The 18,785-nt window shown below is 53.0% G+C and overlaps 5 protein-coding genes across 5 annotated transcripts; 3 read left to right on the top strand and 2 right to left on the bottom strand.

The window, feature by feature from the left end:
- Window positions 1-3,034: 3,034 nt before the first annotated feature.
- JN550_002906 (uncharacterized protein) lies at window positions 3,035-4,358 on the top strand (the record flags this gene model as incomplete). The annotated part of the gene is made up of 3 exons (XM_049314251.1): window positions 3,035-3,091; window positions 3,160-3,267; window positions 3,339-4,358. The coding sequence occupies 3 exons, from the start codon at window positions 3,035-3,037 to the stop codon at window positions 4,356-4,358; spliced, it is 1,185 nt and encodes a 394-aa protein (XP_049175431.1).
- A 2,169-nt stretch (window positions 4,359-6,527) lies between these two features.
- JN550_002905 (uncharacterized protein) lies at window positions 6,528-7,348 on the top strand (the record flags this gene model as incomplete). The annotated part of the gene is made up of 4 exons (XM_049314249.1): window positions 6,528-6,845; window positions 6,896-6,977; window positions 7,037-7,116; window positions 7,169-7,348. The coding sequence occupies 4 exons, from the start codon at window positions 6,528-6,530 to the stop codon at window positions 7,346-7,348; spliced, it is 660 nt and encodes a 219-aa protein (XP_049175430.1).
- A 1,796-nt stretch (window positions 7,349-9,144) lies between these two features.
- On the bottom strand, window positions 9,145-13,265 carry JN550_002904 (uncharacterized protein; the record flags this gene model as incomplete). The annotated part of the gene is made up of 7 exons (XM_049314248.1): window positions 9,145-10,321; window positions 10,374-10,813; window positions 10,867-10,922; window positions 11,075-11,519; window positions 12,067-12,506; window positions 12,558-12,872; window positions 12,935-13,265. The coding sequence occupies 7 exons, from the start codon at window positions 13,263-13,265 to the stop codon at window positions 9,145-9,147; spliced, it is 3,204 nt and encodes a 1,067-aa protein (XP_049175429.1).
- Window positions 13,266-14,915: 1,650 nt separating this feature from the next.
- On the top strand, window positions 14,916-16,394 carry JN550_002903 (uncharacterized protein; the record flags this gene model as incomplete). The annotated part of the gene is made up of 1 exon (XM_049314247.1): window positions 14,916-16,394. One exon carries the CDS (start codon window positions 14,916-14,918, stop codon window positions 16,392-16,394), a length of 1,479 nt encoding a protein of 492 aa, XP_049175428.1.
- Window positions 16,395-17,049: 655 nt separating this feature from the next.
- JN550_002902 (uncharacterized protein) lies at window positions 17,050-18,190 on the bottom strand (the record flags this gene model as incomplete). The annotated part of the gene is made up of 2 exons (XM_049314246.1): window positions 17,050-17,763; window positions 17,846-18,190. The coding sequence occupies 2 exons, from the start codon at window positions 18,188-18,190 to the stop codon at window positions 17,050-17,052; spliced, it is 1,059 nt and encodes a 352-aa protein (XP_049175427.1).
- Window positions 18,191-18,785: the final 595 nt, after the last annotated feature.

Here is an 18,785-nt window from a genome sequence, read left to right as displayed (position 1 = left end):
TTGGCTTATCATGTGCGCGTCATGCTACTAGTACTACTTGTCAAACTGAGTTCCAACAGGGCACGCAGAGGTTCTATTGCAGGGATGGTAGGAATCGACAGGGTGCATCGGCCGGAGTGTTCGTTCGACTCTGCCGAAGGAACGTGAGGCAGTGTTCTTGTCCCCCAAAATCTGGACTGATCAACTGCCCATCTCGGACAGCGACTCATAATTCTAGACTCAACACGGCTTACCACTCATGCAGGACCGATGACAATTGGCGACATCCCCTGGTGCACCAATGTTTCCATCGTCCATTTCCATAGTTGTTTCTTCCCGTCCAGTCCCTTTTTGCTGGACGAACCAAATCCAGTCGGTGACCTCACATGCGCATGAGCCGATTTGTATCAATGGCCGTCAGTCCGACACCGCTCTGAAATTCAGGAGGCATCTCAGCCGCCTCGACAGCCTCTGATGCTTTTACCCGTTGCACTGGGTCCCCCCACACCAAAAAAAAAAAAAAAAAAAAAAAAAAAAAAAAAAAAAAGGTTGGGGGTGGATCGTATCTCTAGAAACGTGCGAGGCCAAGTCGGTCGGTGCCCTGCATTGCAGAGCAGTAGCGTAACTGTGTGCCAAGCCTAAAGTGACTCTGTTAGCTATCGCTGCAAACATGACCGTTTTCCTGCAAGACATTGCATTCCATGCTTCTCTAGATCCCCAGATTCGAAAGTTCTTTTTTGGCTGGCAAATCGGAAGCTCGATGCTCGACCCGCGCTTGAGCCGTCCAATCCGCTTGGTGCCGCCGTTCGTTGCAGAACCGTCACCCCCCCGTTGAAGAAATGACGAGTCACCTCACACAAGGCTGTCAGAGATTGACACTGCGCAGTGTTGGGCACGCCATTAGGAGCTGCTGAGAGATCCCCGGGTCACAATTTCTCCATACGATTTGATACCACCAGCCAATGGTGCCTTTTGATACCTTTGTCCAAGCCGGCGTGTAAGGGTCGAGTGACCAAGGTGAACTCTTTCTTTCAATGACGCCAGCAGCCCGGCTGGTCAGGCAAGGCTCTAGTAGCTGGCGGCTCGACTTGCAAGTTTTCGCGCAAGAGGTGAGAACTTTTCACCTGCATGAGCAGGTGCGTGTAACGCGTTGCCATCCGCCGGCCTCCAGGATTGTCCCCGTTTGCGTTGTGCCATGAATTTGAATGCTCTGCATTCAACGAATAGTGACACAAACATGGCTGAGCCGAAGAATACTCTGGACATTCATTGAAAGTTTGCTGCGCTGCCTGTTGTCACTTGCTAACAGCCCTCATTGACGAATGAGCGAACCAAATTATACTACTGCTTCATCCGGTTTTCTTGATGCTATTATTCACCAAAGTGCAGTGTACTTTCCTATCAAGGTCAAGCCTCCACTATTTCGTTCTCATTGGGCTAAGAATCGTTCTGTTGGCCGGGGTTTCCACTTCCCGTTTGACTGTCTTCCCCTTCGTGGCGGGCTCCGTCCCTATTCGCTGGGGCGAAACGGCCGGGGCAGACCCAAGATCTGGCTGTTGGATCTGCTTCGGAGCGTAGTATATGTCGTACACATCCTATTTATGCATGTACTGGGGGCGATAAGAATGGCTGTTGTGCATGCAACATCTTGACCTCAGCTATGTCTCTATATCGTTGATCGCTGGCGTTTCCTGAAGCTCCAGAACTGCGGCCTTGTCTCACCTAGGTTTTCTCCTCATTCACATGGTGACACGAGCATCGTCAATGAAAGTGACCTAGGTATGTTTGCTTTCGCCGAAGACTCCGCGTAATTCGGTGGCTGTTTCCTTTGCCAATTCATTGCTTTGCAGGTGACATGTTACTTGACGAGTTTGGGACTTAACAGGACATGTTTTCCGGGGACCCATTCACCCAAGAGATTTTCCATATTTAGACGAAGTCATGGTTTCTCAGATGTCTATATGGCATGCAAGTTGGCGCGACCTTAACCTAAGTTCATGATCGAGAGCTGTGACCACTGGTGCAGGTTGCCAGCTTCGAGGTATGTGGTCAAGGGACTGCATAAACTCGCCTACCTGCCTAGGAGCATGGGGCCCAAGTCAACGAAATTGTCGTGCGATTTGGATAGATGTCGTCGGTCTTAGAAGAGGATCCCGACTAGGCTTTGTGCTAAATCTGGAGATCCAATCGACACTGATCTAGCCAACGCTTAGCTGCGACTGTCTCCCATACCATGCAGCCATTGAGAGGTCAATACCGTTTGTACAGTACTTTCAGAGCCTCGCAGGTCATAGAAGCCTGGCCTTGATAATCTCTACACATGGCCGCCCCCTCACGCATGCATCTGCAAGCACCCGTCCGTGGTGTTACCTTGTAGGATCCCTAGGAGGATCTCACGGGGAGCAAACCTCTTGACAGCTGTCGTGGACCTTGTTGATGAGTAGTAAAAAGTGACCAAATCACGGTAACATGAACCTTGAAGGTCGTTGGTGTTAGAATATAAACAACTTCCCTATTTGTTGGGGATCTGTATCGTAATCGTGACACCGGGTATAACAAGTCTGGGACTTGCAGTCTCCATCCCTCCCCTCAATCTCTTGCCCTGAGATCTCCTTCTTTTCCTCCCGCTAACTGTGGTTTGATTAAGTCTCTGAAACAGCCGGGTCTGACAATAAGAGAGACCTGGTGAAGCTCGAACTCGTCAAGCTGAGATTTCCGGTCTGCAAGCCGAAAGCCAGCTGTCAAACATACAGGCCCCCCTGCGTCCCTCGTCAAGAGTTTCTGTCTCGCCATTATCACAATAACTTCTGGCGCATGCAGAGAAGAACACAGTCCCACGAGTTCATGCCATCTTACACAGCACGACATCCGGAGACTTGTTCCTATCTCTGAAACATCTCACGCGGTTCGGTGGGTGGCAAAAACAATGGTAACTCCAGCCGTTTATACCACCAGCGAAGCAGGCCGACGATATAGCCGGGTCTGCCCTCCATACCCTCTTTACTCAGACCGGCGTTTCCACCTTCCATCATCTCACGACCACCGAGTTTCGACCATGACCGAACGGGAACCTGACGACTCAACGCAGCCGCGCAAACGGATTGCGGTAGCTGTGAGTGAACGGACATACCACGCCCAAACCTCCTGGGTGGTCTCACGGTACTGACAGAGTAATACCAGTGCGGCCGTTGCAGGAAGAGAAAGATTCGATGCAGCGGAGAGAATGAGAATGGCGGCCAGTGTTCGAACTGCAAGAATGCGGGTCATGAACCATGTCTCTTTTTGAGGGTAAGCCCTTAGCCCCTGACCCTAAGAGACATACAATCGACCTGGTTCACCTCCTGATCAAGACATTATAGGTCTCTTCAACCGAGACGCCGATGAGGGACGGAGGTGATTTCGGCTACAATGTCGAGGCTGCCCGTGCCTATCATGCTCGAGGGGCCGTCTCTCCTCACAATACCGTTTCCCAGTATGCCGACATGTCTACGGGAGATATGATGGCTTATCGAGGCGGCACATATCCTTCGTACAGTAGCAAGGGATACTATTCAACCGTTTCAGGGTGGGGAGGAGCCTATCCTGAGGATGGAGCTGACTACAGCCTCAACTACTCTTCATACCCACACTTGAACCAAGATCCTGTCCATTTGGTCCATGGGTATCGATATGGCTCCAGCAGCAAGGCTCCTGTCTACGTCGATACAGAAGCATCCACCTACTCCTATGGCAACCTGGTGCACCGTCCAGCTGCGAACAGCGACCTGCCAAATTTCTCCTTGTCTGGCATGGCAGCATCCCTCCCTACACCATCCGACCGCTTGCCCAGCGCCAGCCGCACACTGCCCAGCTCCTCCTCTTACCGAGCGGATGGACTGTCAGGATCATATTCGGGGAGCAAGGCCTCTACTTCACAGTCATCGGATGTGGGATACGGCAGCTTTGACTCCTACGGTGCAACAGCAACCCTACCATCCAACTTATCTACTCGATCGAGCCAGTCCGAAGCTGGTGGATACGACTCGGCTTCAGGTGCCGCGGATGACGGACTCTACGGATCCGAACACCCCTCCTACCGATCTGTCCACGCAACCAACAGCTACATATACAGCGACAGACTCGATAGCTCCCGACGGGACTCCCAATCCAGCGGCGGAGCCAGTACCGGTTCCATCCTCTCTAATGGCCAAGTTTACCTCCCCGAGTCTCAGCCCCATGCCGTAGCTCACGGATATCCGGTTTCTGGTGCAGCTACCGACTCCCAGGCCGGAGAGGTCGAAACAGCTACGGCAGCAACAGGCGCCGGTGGAAGCCGTGCGACGTCGCGAGTCCCAACGGGTAGGGACCGTCGGGCTGCAGGCAGTCTGCGGGGCATATAGTAGGTATACCACCACACACCACCCCTCCCAGTCGGCCGCGGATATTGGACAACGGCGAAAACCACGATGTGCACCATTCTGCTGTGTTACCCATGTTGAGCGGGGTCAGCCCTGGGCGTGGAGATCTTCCCCCCTTGCTGTCAGGTACGGGACAGGTCGTCCGCCGTCGGGTCCGTCTGAGCAGGATCTGTGGCTTCTTCAATCCTGGAAGGCTCCCTGTCGTTTCTTGTTTTGGCTTGCATTGGCGGCTTCTATTATTCAATCCGACGCATCGCTGACGGGCCTGTCAACTGTCTTGTGGCGTTCTGCATTATCAATCTACACCGGACCTTTCACCTTACACGAACCCCCCTCCCAGCTTAAGGCACGAGGTATCATTTCTTCGCCAGGCCTCGAAGTCGGAATCGGCTTCAACGCTCACCTCTGAAGGACTATTTATCGCTAAAATACCACGGCTCAGCCCTGTGTAGCATGTTCGTGTTGCCAACAGATGTGGTTGTGCAGATGCAAGCAAGGGACGTCGGTCGTTCGGGCGCCTAGTCCAGGACCTTCCATCGCCTGCGCCCTTCCCAATTTCCTCATACCAATCCATGCCTTTCTGTCGCGTCAACTGTGGTTGTGCGTGGCTGAGCTGCCCTTTCTCGGACTGTATGTCTGATTACCTGTATATCGTCATGTCCTATCGACAGGGGTTCCGGGATGCAGAAAGCTTGCCCTCACGCTTCAACAAAAGAAAAGGTGGGGGTGCAAGGCTGAATTTCTTTATACGAGCGTTCTTTATCGGTCGTGACACTCTTTCGTCCCATGTCGGTCTTTTGTGTTTCCCCAGTCATCGCATCTTCGCCGGCGGGTTCTAAAAATGGAAAAGCGTTTCTCTATTTCGTCACTGTCGGGTAGGTTCTAGGTGCCCTCACCCGGCCAACGCAAGAGGTTCCTGGCGTTGACAGGCCTAGGCCGTACGAAAGATTGGTGGTTTAATTTGGAAATTTCCTTTGACACGTGTGCTGGTCACATATCGTAAGTGGTTTTGGGGAATAGGGACGGGCCTCAACCGTGGCGAAGAGAGTGGGTTAGCGAAGAGTGCATTTTGTTTTCAAACTTTTGATCATCCTCCAGCCCCTTGTTTGAAGTTGACGGGTGCTAGTTGGACTCCTGGATAGTTGGTTTGGTAGATTGTCAAGAATTCGCGGCATTGGTGGGATTGCGTTCACTACATCAGCATATTAGAGAATCGCCACAGGTCGCCCTACTCTGCATAGGTTGGATACAGTCCAGGAGGATACGTGCAAGTTCAAATCATCTGTCAAACCACATCACTATACATGGTCATAATACAAGTATCTATACTTCAGGTTCGATTATATTTCGGTTTTCGATTCAGCTAGCTGACACGAGGATCCACATGGCCACTCTCTGCACAGTACACCTAGTAAGACAGAAGGCTAGTACCCACTATTTTGCTCAACTTATGATTTAGTCACATATATCGGACTCTTGTTCGAGAGATCGCGCGCCTTGGGAGTGGTCGAGTAATCTTCGAAGAGCTATTGCATACGCTCATTGCCTAGCCCTGGGCAACCGAAGTCTGAGAGTGCTTCCACACCTTTATCCCTTGGGGGATGCCCGCAACGTACGCCGATTGAAGTAAAGCTCACTGGAACACTTGACTTGCTTCTTGGATTATCGACGACAATGGCCTTGAGTGTCGGTCGAACTTTCGACTCAGGTGTTCCTAGCCCGTTCCGTCGAATCCCGAGTTTGGGATTCAGCAAACATTCCCATTTTGGGGATAGCGACTTCCAGGCAGTGCTGTCTCCGGCCCCTGCCGAGAGGTCAAGGGCCATGACAAGCGAAGACGCATATGAATATCTGCCACTCCTCCTGTATCAGACATCGAAAGTACATGATTCGAGCTCGCGACCAGTGCCCCTTTGGTCAGTGAAACCTGGTTCGGAGCTTAGGTCTTGCTGCGATTCTACCACAGCTCCCTTTCCCCTGGTGTTCTGACCTGAGTGCATCCCTTGACACCATGTTCGTCCGATTTAATTGATATATGAGATTATTTTTGACGCGAAAATGTACTTAAGCTACGTTTGGCCTCCTTAGATCAGTCGGACCGGTTCCCTCACTGCAATTCCTGTCGAATAGACTCAGCCCCGATCGACCAAAATGAGAACATCTACGACAACTATTATCGCACTGCTCATGGCCAAAGGTCAAGCGCAGCAATGCCCAACTGGATCAGGTGTTGGCATGATTGTTGCACGGGCTTCTACAGAAGCACCAGGCACAGGCATTATCGGTGCTGTAGCAGACGATGTTGCTGTCCAGATACCGGGCTCTACCATTACGGCTGTCGACTACCCAGCTACGCTACAGAACTATCAGTCCTCAGAAGGTCAAGGAGTGGCTGCAATGACACAATTGGTGCAGAACTTCACGGCCAGCTGCCCCGATGCCAAGATGGTTCTGATGGGTTACTCTCAGGTAGCGCAGCTCATACACTTGGGTCGTAACTCATATTGATTATGTCAAAGGGCGCTCAAGTTGCAATGGATGTCCTTTGCGGAACTAGCGAGACTGGCTTTGCCACTACGGAACCCGTGGCATCTGACAACGGTATGTATAGTTCAAAGGCCCATTTCAATATCTGAATGCGGCTGACGGCCAATGCGCAGTGGCAGCAGTGGTTCTCATGGGCGATCCCAGCTTTACACCTGACCAGGCTTTTAATGCCGGTACTGCCACAAACGAAGGGGTGAGTTTCTTATCCATTACACTTCAGGCATGTGCTGAAGAGGTGTGGCTAGCGTTTTCCCCGGCAGGATATTGCGTCTTGCGGCGCTACCGACCGCATTGCGTCCTTCTGCAATGCGGGCGACACGTTTTGTGATAGCGGGCTGAGTCTACAGGTCCATCTAAGCTATGTCCAAACGAACGGTGCGGATGCAACAAAATTCATCATCTCAAAGGTCGGTGTTGGCGCTTGAGATCTGGTGTCCCACCAGAAGTGAGGCCTTCTCCAGGCCTAGTCAGTATAAACGACCGCACCATCCACTTCTACCGATCCGACGCTATCAAGCAAACACAATAAACTTGGTATCGATACCCAGCGTCTTTCTTCACCTCTTCAGACGATGAAAGAAATAAATCAGCACGTGGCGTAACTACGATAGATTTTATACTTACACATGTATGACCAGTCTCCCTCCACCTCGTGCCCCTAATACGTATCCATTCATCGTATATTCGTAACCGGCGTCACACTCTGGACAACAGTCATCTTGTCGTGACAGCATTATCTGAGCAGAGTAAAAGTTACATTAGCTATCTGAAAGTCGACTGCATACCACGGTTCTATTCAAGGTTATAGATGAAAGAGTGACTCAACCCAAAGATTAGGGCATTTGACGAGCAGTCATGAAGCTATGAACTGGATTGTCTGAACTTGCTTTTATCTTCTGACTTAGGCACGGGCTCCATCGTCTTTCTAGGCTAGCTGCATGTCAATGTCACACATGTACCGTGGCCTGCCTCATAATTCCACACGAGCTCTCACTGCAAACAAGACGGACTCGTGCGGAACGTTACGTGGCTCTTTCTCTTATAAGACAACTTGCCGCCATGTGGGCTTGCTCCTTCTTGGCAACAGAAAGCCATACTTTAGTCCATCCTCGCCTCTCCACATCCATTCACGTCCGACTGCATATGAGGCTCTCGCCCCTAGCGCCAGCTGTTGGCCCGCTGATTCTAGCAGCAGAGGCTCAAGCTCGCCTCCCACGCGACGTCGAATACTGGGCACAGGCTAAAAAGAAGTTTCTGTTCCTCGTCGTATTGTGGGACAAGACCGGAATTGCGGACGTGGATTTGATGCTGCGAACACCAGATGGCCGACGGAGGTCGAGATCGATTACATGAGGTATACAATGACAATACGCTCAGTTGAAGCCTTACGCTGAGATATACAGATGCTTACTCGTGATGAACGTTCTGGATACCACTCATGGATCTCCCTAATGCGGTCTATACGGTCTGAGTCACCGATGCCCAGGGCTCGGACCTTTCACCTGAGTTTCAAGTCAAACAAGGGGCGATTCCTTCAGTAGACGTCGACAAGATTATTCGAGGCAATACGCGGGCTGCAGTCCAAGTCCTCGTCATCAAAGAGATCATGTCGCCACCGGACTCGGCGCCGAGCTCTGTCCTGCTCACTGCGCCTGGAGCGAACTCTCTCCAGTGGCCGTTACACTGTCATAGCTCCACTGAGTCCATAACCAGTATTGTGAGTTCCTTTGTTCAAGTATCATCATCCGCCTCGTTAGTCTTCTCAACGTGGCAAGGTGCAAGTGGCCTGATGCTCGGACCGGACAGCGGTGATAACCCCACGACAAGGCCGTCTCTCGAAGGGAGTCGGGGTTTAAGCACTGGCGCTGCGGCTGGGATAGGGGTTGGCTCAACGCTGGCTGGGGTCTTACTACTCCTCCTCGTCGTCGGGGTTTGTATCCACTCTCGGAGACAAAGGTCCCAGGGCGAGCATCGTGTACGTTCCGAGAAGGCGCCTGCGAGATAAGCAATCAAATTGGGCAGTGCGGCAATAGGTCAAGCACAAAGTCAGATCTAATGAATAACAAGTTTTGGACAGTCACAAGAGCATCTGAAAGGGCGACAATAGGCTACTTCATGGCGGCAGGTGGTTTAATAACCATGGGTTAGGAAGCCGATATCTTACTGATCTATCTTGTACTCTATGTTGTCGTCGCCTTTTCCACTGTCTTTCACTGGATGCTCAATTTGGGGGGTCGCCGCCTATCTGCGTGATGCGACCTTCCACTCGCGGCGCAATCGGCGTTGTCCAGTCGACATCAAACTCGTTTTGGTTGAGCTCATCGGCGACTTTGCACTCGACGCCCGCGATCTTCGCCCATTTGCCAAAAACCCGACGCATGATCTGCAGCTCCTTGTCGACTCCCTCAACGTCTTTCTCCGCCTCGTGAGTTCCCTCGTCTTCGCTATCGCTCTCCTCTTCTCGTGGCAGGACACTCCCTCTTCTCGATCGTACCTTCTGCGGCGTCCAGTTGTCCCAGCCGTGGCTCTTACTGGCTGAAGGGCTGGTCGGAGTTGCTTGAGGAGTGGGCTGAAAGTGGGGGTGACATGCGCTCACTTTCTTGGAAACCTCATTCCAGTGGCGGTTTATGGCGTTGCCCCAGTTCTTCCACTGGCCCATTACCCGGAGTGACATAAAGTATTGTCGCAGCATCATTGAGATCAAGATACCATTCTCTTCGGATACGATCTCCTTGGCCTTTCCACCTTCCTCCTCTATTAGAAGCGAGTCGAAGCCGTCCTTTCCTCTGGCCATATAGCCTCTCGTGACCAGAGTGTACATTTTCTCCATATCGATAGGCTCATCGCCAATTGTAGCCTTCAAGATCCTTGATCCGACGGCCTTGTTGGCATCGAATGTGAATTTGATGTTCGAAACCTGGGGGAACCGACCCTCGAGCGCCGGGTACTGGGATACACCATTCTCCAGAGCATCCCAGATTGCCTGACCTGTGACCTTGATGACCACTACTGGGTCCTCAAAAGGGAAGCAGTTCATGATATCCTTCAGGAGGATAGGACCAGGCGGATAGATCTGATCGCCGCGGATGGTCCCCGAAGCCATGATGCAACACTCACCAGAGTAATGGTGGCGCATGATGTCACATACCCAATTGGCAATGTTGCTCTCCTTCAACCGTACAGTCCTAAAGCGGGCATCCAGCGGCGCAGCGGTGTAGCCGATAGGCTTCTGGAGGGTTGACTTGAGGCTTGCAGTCAGCTTCTCAACCAGCTTGACAGTCTCGTCGTGCTGCGGGATAGCCGAGGTAACATCACGCCGGATTATGTCAATGTCCCATTTCCTAGACCCATTACCGGCTCGCCGGGCCTCGATATACGACAATTGCTTGAAGTCCGTCCTAGGATCAGTTAGTAAGAGGCTGCTCTGTGGGCTTTGGTTCCAAACCATACCCCGATCGTAAGACATGAGTGCCCTTGATGAACGAGTGGTTGTAATAGTGATCGTGTCCGCCAAGGATGATGTCAATGATGCCATCAGTCTGCTCCGCCAGCTTGTTGTCATTTGGCTCGCGCATGTGGGTGACGGCGATGACAATCTCCGCGCCCTCGGCACGCAGCTTTGGAACCAGTTCCCTCGCCGTCTCGCTTGCCGATTTGTAGATCAGGTCCGGTGGCAGACTGTTAATTGTGGCCAACCATTCCCGTTCGCCCAGGCCAATCAGGCCGACCTTGACCCCATTGGAAGTGGTGATCATGTGTGTCTTCTTCGCATTGCCAATTGGAACAGACTCCCCGAGTGCAGGGTCAAGCACGTTGGCAATGAGCCACGGAAATTTGCACTTGGAGGCCAAGTTCCTGAACTGGCGTACCCCGAAGTCAAGATCGTGGTTCTGCATCAATGCAAGTCAGCCCAAGGAGCTTCTAACGTGCCTCCAAACCTTACCCCTAGAGCCGCAGCGTCTGTGCCTATGTTGTTCAATAAAGGAACCATGTGGGCGCCTTTCGCGTGTGTCAGCCATGCTCCAACAAGAGAAATGTGCCGATGGCACTGGGATTGACCTGATCGCGTTGGGGGTTTGCGGTGTTGTCATTGTCGCTGCCCAGTGCCCAACTGGCTTCAAGTCTTTTTTTAAGTACTCCGAGCTACATACCCTTTGTTATAGAGCTTTCGAGACTCGGGTTGAAGGCATCTCCAGAAAACAAGGTCACCAGGTCCGGCTGGCCTTTCCACTTGGGATCTTCACGATAGTGCTTCACCAGGCTCATGAAGCGGGCCACACCGCCAACTGGCTCGGCCGAAGACGAGTCCACGTGATAGACATCATTGTAGTGCAGGATCCTGAGGTCGGGAGGGCCGTCGTGCTTGCCTGAGCTGTACGTGACGGACTCGTCGGGCGGAGGCTTGGACTTCTCAGGCATAGCGAGGCAGACAAGGCAGGCAATGGGCAGTTGGGCTGTCGTTTCGTACTGAACCTGATGCTCAAATGCCGGGAAGGCTTGCTCGCTGAATCGGGGAAGTGGGCAGGTGTTTTGGGTGGTGTCGCGCTCCGGCGCTGGCCCAGCGTGGGCGGGGCCAGGGAGGGACGCAGCGGGAGGCTATGCTGCCAGGGACCAGAACCCGCGCGGGGCAGCCTATCCTAGCGCCAAGGATCTGTGACAGGGGGCCCAGCAGTGAGGTAACCACTAACATCACAGGGAATCATAAGCCCGTCAGACGTCAGTCTTCCTAGGGCACATCGCCAAATGTTCTGCATCAGATGCCACTTGTCACAGCCAAATATTGGGGGCGACGAAAGCTGGTTTGTTTATTTTCACACGACGGGTGTATAACTGCTGCACCAAGGACCATTGAGTGGCCCTTTTTTCTTTTTCTTTCTTTTTTTTGTTCTCTCATGATTATGCCCCTCTCCACCCCTGTCGTCGAGCATTGAATCAACCCAAATTCCGGAAAAGTACATGGGAATCTCCATGCTCTGTGGCACCAATGGAAAGCAAAGACACGCAACGCTTTCCGAGGTGTTCATGGCTCGCCTGGCCAGATGACATCCGCGAGCGCCCTCACCAGCTTCAACTTCGCGATCATGTCATCATGGGTAACCGAGTTGCCCAGATGATGGCTCGCAAACCCACACTGCGGGCTTACGCCAATCCTCTTCAAGGCCTCCTCACGGGTCTGCCCTGCCCCCTTGGCTATGATATCGGCAGCCTGAAACACCCTGCTTTTCAGCTCGTCGATATTCTCTAGTTCGGGGAACTTGCTGGTGATGACGCCTAGCACGACGTTCTTGTGTGGAGGAAGCTCCTTCAGCGGGGCGAAAGTACCGGCTCGCTCCGTGTCGTACTCGAGAAAGTAGGTGTCAGCGTTGATGTCATTGAAGAGCTTCGTGGCAATACGATCGTAGCCTCCCTCGGAGAAGTGTTTGCTGTACGCAAAGTTGCCTCGGCAGAGGTGGATGCCCAAGTGTAGATCCGCCGGGCGGGAGCTGATGCAGTCGTTGTAGAGCTTGATGTACGAATCAAGCAACGCATCCGAGTCCTCACCGTCGTCCTTGAAGCCTGCCAACATCTTCTCGGAGCAGAAGTCTGTAGGTACCAATCAGCCCGAACTACTGACTGCATTCACAGCACGCTTACAAGCAAGGTTGGGGTCATCAATGGTGACATTCCGACAGCCAGCATCATACAGAGTCTGCAGCTCCGCCTTGTAAGCGACCGCAATATCAGCAAAGTACTCGGCGTCGTTGGCGTATACGTCTTTGGGGTACGCGTATCCCTTCTTGTATCGCAGGTGATACCACTCCGGAGCAGCCAGAGTGATCTTGAGTTCCTTGACCCTGTCTGCGGGAACCAGCTTCTTGAGATAGTCCCAATCGTGGATGTACGAGCTGCCGACATGCTTGATCTTGCCCGTGCACACGATGGACTCGCCTGGCTTGTGACCCGTCTCGGCTGGGGGATGACATATTAGTGGAGGTTTATCTACGAGGACAGTCACGCTCTATTGAACCCACTGAAAGCCGCGGTATCTGGCACGTAAAGTCTGAACATGTCCCAACTGGGGTTTGAGATCTCCTCAAACCCCTGCAGATTGGGGAAGAAAGTACCCCAGAACTGATGTCGACGGTACTCTCCATCGGTGATGGCATGGAACCCAAGGTCGAGTTGAGACTTCACAATCTTGTTGATGGCCTTGTCTTCGATGGCATGGAGTTCTTTGTCCTGTGCAATTTCCAAGGCTTTGGCAGAATCGAGTTTGACCCGTTTCTCGGTCAGCTCTTTCGGCCTCAATAACGAGCCCAGATGCTCAGCTCTGAAAGGGGGTCGCTGCTTGTTGCCCGTCATGATGTCGACTTGGTGATGAGGCAGGTTGTAGAAGGACGTAGATCTCGGTTCTTAAGCGGCGCAGAGTGAGTTCACCGGTGTCATCGGTGGTCTTTATAGGATCAGCTTCTGAGGGATTCGTGTGGGGTATCATTGACAGTCGCGTCCCAGGCGACTGGACCGATGATCGTATCAGCAAGGGGGCTGCTGAGGGGTAACCAACCGAGTTGCAGAACGAAAGAGTCTGTGATGCAAAGATGATCTTGTCGTATGCCATGATTGGGTCAAACCCTTGCATACCTGCCCCTTTCTGGACAACGTTACCAGGGCTTGCTCTCTGAGCTGAACGACCGGCATCTTGTAGAACTCATGTCACCAACGAAGTCTGCAGGCCACCCCGCATACCCCACCCTTGGTAAAATGCGACAATGGATGCCGTTAGAGTCGATCACTTTACCTACCGAGAGGTGACTGTACAAGAACTTGCACAGTCTGGCGCAACTGGTAGCCAGTCAAGAGCCTATCCATGATTGGCCGTGACAGGAAACGACCGTGCACATGCTAGCTTGAAGGCAGGCAGTACATGCAGTAGCAGTACCTAGGTACCCAGTAACTCCTCTGCAAGTTTACAGTGGTGGCGTGCGTTTCCAATTCTTCAAGGACGCATATGGAATGGCCATCGAGGTACTTGCGGTGTTGGCTGTCTCTGTTCGCTGCACGCACACGGTATCAAATGAACAGCGACCAGGGACATGGCCGAAAGGGCATCTGACTGGTTGGGGCTTTGCTTAATGTTCTTCCCAGGGGCGAGCAACCCCTGGCCTTTTCGCACCCGAAGCGCCTTTGCTACACGACAACCTGTAGCAAGCGTGGCTCTTTTGAAATCGTACGCCTATCCAATTAGTCATCAGAATATGTCTCCTAGGAACAATGCCTGCGCGCAGGGCAGCGAGGGCCGCGGCCTGGTATGAGTGACGTCATACGCCAAGGTGCATAGGTGAGCCAGAACAAAAAAAACAAAATACCTAGGTTTCTCTCGTGCTTGTGCGGGATACTGCGTTTCCCTACATTCAATGGTACGGAATGCTAAATCCACGTACAAGTATAGAGTTGATGGGACACACTTATTACTTGTTCATATAAGGCCCGGCGCAATGTCCAGTTGATAGGTATATTGAGATGTCTCGTTGCAGATACCCAGCCCAGCGGCATCCCTATCCCTAGGGGCTGGGACGTACAAAGCTAAGGTAGTGTACCCGCCAGCGCCCCGGAGTGACGCCAGACGCGGCCTTAAACAGACCCCGGCTCCCGAGTCCATTGTCTCTGCGCGCGCGTCATCGCTATCATCGTCATCTGAGCCGCCATGCAAAGCGATCGCGTGTTCCTGCAATTTTCCTACGCCTTGGTAGGAGCCTCGCGATTCTTCCTCTAGTATATACACGACGAAGATGTATCATCTCCATGTACGACCTGACAGAGTGACCGGTGCTAACTACTAATTCTCCTGGGCGCCCCAGATGGAACTCCCGGCACCGTACCGCCCGTTGTCATACCTTCTACAGGGCAAAGAGTGTTGTAGGTGCTTCTGATACCTGACATCTCTACGCCCCTTAGTCCATTGCACAGACGTCGCATCTTTACCACAACGTCTTATACACACCCCGAGAAACAATGGCGGCAACTTCTGCCTGTGTTGACGGCCTCCCGCCAGAGATCGTCTCCCAAATTTTCGACCACTTATCCACCAGGGCACCGTCCGAGGTCCTTCTTCACGAGCAGCCGAGAGAGGACATGTTCTTGTCCACGAGCAACTCGTCAAGTAGTCACAGTGAGAATGGCCTTCAACGACCTGAGAGATCTGCCGACCTCAAGTCTGTCTCCCGGGTTAGTAAGAGATGGAGGACTCTTGCGTTGCCGAGTCTCTTCCGGCACGTTCTGTGGCAGCCAAAAGTCACGTCGTTGAGTGTCTTCGATCTTCAGCCAATCCCGCTCCTGCAGTTCTTGTTGAGCAATAGTCTGGACCACTACGTCACTACGTTCACACTACTTGTGGACTACTCCGAGACCGAGATCTATCCTGCCGATTTTCCTCGCCAGATGCGTACTGCGGACTTGGAGTGGTTATGGGACCGGCTCTTTTCTGTCATCGACCCGTCGAGGTTTACTATAATCGCGCCCCCCTCAACTCTCGCCGCTTTTCTCAATCGCATGCTGTTTCTAGATGATGCTTGGTCTTTCGATATTCCGTACCATATACTGTCCTTGGCCCGGCCTGGTCGTAAGGCAAAGACGCCCGGTTGTTCTCTAGTGCCGACGCGTGGATTACCTCTATCCACAAGCTTGTCACCAGAACTGGTCAAGAGTGATGCCGCACTTACAGAGGCAACAAACGCAAAAATTGAAACCATGAGGAGTTCGCAGCCATCTCGAGCAAACGCGCCAGCCGAAAGACATCGACCGTGTAAGACGACAGATGCACCTACATCCCCTCTGTTCATACTTAGACCGTGGACTTCGATTCTGTTGAACGAGGGTTCCTCTATCCGAGCCTACCAGACATATGAGTTCTTCCTTCGACAACCGCCTTCTATGCTGAGCGCCCTTCTCGGCATTGGAGAATACCCCAACAACCAACCTCTCTTACCCTCGACCATCACCGACTTCAACTACATTGCAATTTTCCCTCTAGCTTCTCATGTCCAGACCCTGCTGTCGGATCTACCTAAGCTTGACAGACTGTTCGTGCAACTGACCCCAAGGCCTACCAACCAGGTTCTCCAAGACCAGAAAGCTATGAAGAACATTGACATGGCAGACCTCTGGATGGAGCGAAATACTGCTTACAGCCATCTCTTTGCGGAATTGACCCAGGCCGAGCCCCATAATAACTGGGCCTCGCTGAAAGTTTTCGAGAGCGGTGACGCGGCTGACAAAGAGAGCTGGAACATGGCCCTGGACTTTCTAAAACGGAGCGGCATCAATAACTGGATAGCAGAGCGCGACGGAGTGCTGGTCAAGGTCGATGAAGCGGGCAACCCAGAACAGTCTGCGAGTACGGCAGAGCATCATCTTCTGCGGGAGGAGTCACTGAACGGATCCTTGTTGTCAGTCGCCCCGAGTCTCCTTTACGCTCATCACATATCCGGCTGAGCTGGATTGTTTTCACAACACATTCAACTGGGCCCTGGGGACTGGGTATAAGGCCCCCGGGGCTGTGTCGGTGAGAGACCACTTTCTGATCGCTGCGTATTAACGGCCCCCTTTCACTTGCTTCTACCTACCCCTTGTCATCGGCCGAGATGACTTCTCGCTGATACGAGCCAAGTCAGGGATCCATAAGACGAATTGCCTTCGATGGCATCGCAGCATTGCCGTACTCGAGCATGTGGTCATATCTGCACACCGCCGAAATAGAGGAGGATGATTAAGAGGGAACTTGAAGTCTCCTGATCCGAGGTGGTTATGCAAAGCGTGTTCGCCCAGCTATGTATTTTCCATGTGGACTACTTGTGCGACATCATCACGACTCTGGCGTGAACTAGTCCCTTTTAGCAAGTTGGACAAAGGGAGACTGATTGTAAAATCATGTCCTATATCGAAAATTAAAGAATCTCCAACATGATGATGTACTCGGGATGTTTATGCTTCTCTGGCCTCTAACATGTGGAGCATTCTGCCTGTGCCACACCGCTTCCATGATGTACTCTGAGACTGAAATTGCTTGTCCTAATGCTGTCCTACCTGACGGATCGCTCACATCCTCTAGGTTTTCTGCTGTCCATGCCTATCCTCGAACTCAGAACCTTCATTTCTTCCCGAACAGGGCCTCTTTCGTATCATATGTGTACGCCAGCTCCTTGTGCCAGTAGTTCGGTGCATCGGCCTTGGTGATCTTCCAAGCCTGATCTAGGGCTTGAACCACATCATCCGGCAGCGGGCCGTTCTCCAAGGCATCCAGGTTGCCGTCCAGCTGCTCGAGGCTTGAGATGCCAATGATCACGCCATCGTTGCCGTCCTTGATCTTTAGCGAGCTGTGGTGCACCACCCACCGCAGCGCCGTCTGGATCATGGTGAGCCCCTCGTGCTTGGCGACAGCCTCCTCGATGGTGCGCAGGGCCTCGAACGTGCTGTCCTTGAAGTAGCGGTTGCGGTAGTTGGCTCCCGTGCCCTGGGCATCGCTGAAGCGACCCTCGGTGGGCGCAATGTCCTTGCTCTTGATCTTGCCGCTGAACAGCCCGCCGGCGATCGGGTTGTACACGACCAGCTCGAGCCCGTAGCGGCGGCAGGCCGGGATCAGCTCGGCGTCGATGCCGCGCGTTATGGCGTTGTACATGGCCTGGTAGATGGTCGGGCGCACCCAGCCGTGCTGCCGGCAGATCATGACGGCCTCGGCCACCTCGAACGCCGTGTAGTTGGACAGGCCCAGGCGCACGAACTTGCCGGCCTTGTGCAGCTTGTCGAGGGCGCCCAGGGTCTCCTCAAAGGGCGTTGCGCGGTCGGCGGCATGGATGTAGAGAATCTGGGCGAAAGTTTGACAATCAGCACACAAGGCCCCCCTTCAATACCCGCTTCAGCAAGCTGCGAAGGGCAGGGAAACCTACATCGATAGTATGCGTGCCCAGCTCCTTCAAGCTGGTCTCGACGCTCTCGGCTACCTTCTGTGCTACGTGGTCGCCGTCGGCGCTCGGGTACTTGACCTTGGTGGCCAGCGTCAAGCCCCTCTCCTTCCACCGGGCCTCCTTGGTGAAGGCCTCCTGAGCGCCGTTGATATAGACGCGCGCCGTGTCGACCTCGTTGTAGCCCCGTGACTGGAACTTGTCCAGCACCGAGTTGTACACGCCAAGGTCCGTGATCCGCGCGCCGGCACCTTCGGACCCGGACGGACCAAAGGTCATCAGGCCCAGGATGACGCGCGGCTTGCCTGTCGAGGTCGGGAGGAGCGGCATTCTGATGGTGGTGATAATGTTGTGATAATGAGATCCAAGTTTGCTGAACCTTCAAGAAGTTCAGAGGGGCTTTGGGAGGAGGGAAATTATGGTTCTTGGATGTATGCAACCTTGAACGGTATTCACAAAGGTGTAAGTCGTCACAATGGAAGTGTTGGCTGGATGCCGGATTGCTCACAATTGGTGATGGCCCAGAGTGGGTAGTTATGATATAGGAGAGTCACAGACTTATAGACTTATTGCAGGGAGATAAACAGGTCCTAAGACCCGATCACGCCGTCCATCGGCGACAAGAGACTATTTATGTTTACTCATTCGGAGATCACGACATCGACGTCAGGGTCGGACCCCGCCCCAGGTCACAAGAGGTGAGGGGTAGCTGCACGTAATTGAGGCAGGGGTCGCTTAACTTAGTTGCAGTGAGTTTCGACCTATAGCGGCCATAGTCCTTAACGCCGAAGAACGTTGTGACAACGAAGGCGAGAACCGAATCCAATCCCTATCCCCGAGTTAGCTCTTATGGTCGGTAATCCTGCCTACTGTATTTTCCCACGATAGCTTCACCTCTGCTCTCGATGGTGGGCTTCTTCTCATG

The sequence above is a fragment of the Neoarthrinium moseri genome (assembly GCF_022829205.1).
Source record: "Neoarthrinium moseri strain CBS 164.80 chromosome Unknown scaffold6_Wmoseri_CBS_16480, whole genome shotgun sequence".
In the NCBI taxonomy this organism is placed as follows: Eukaryota; Fungi; Ascomycota; class Sordariomycetes; order Amphisphaeriales; family Apiosporaceae; genus Neoarthrinium; species Neoarthrinium moseri.
Note: the sequence above shows the minus strand (reverse complement) of the source record. Positions and strands in the feature narration are given on the sequence as shown.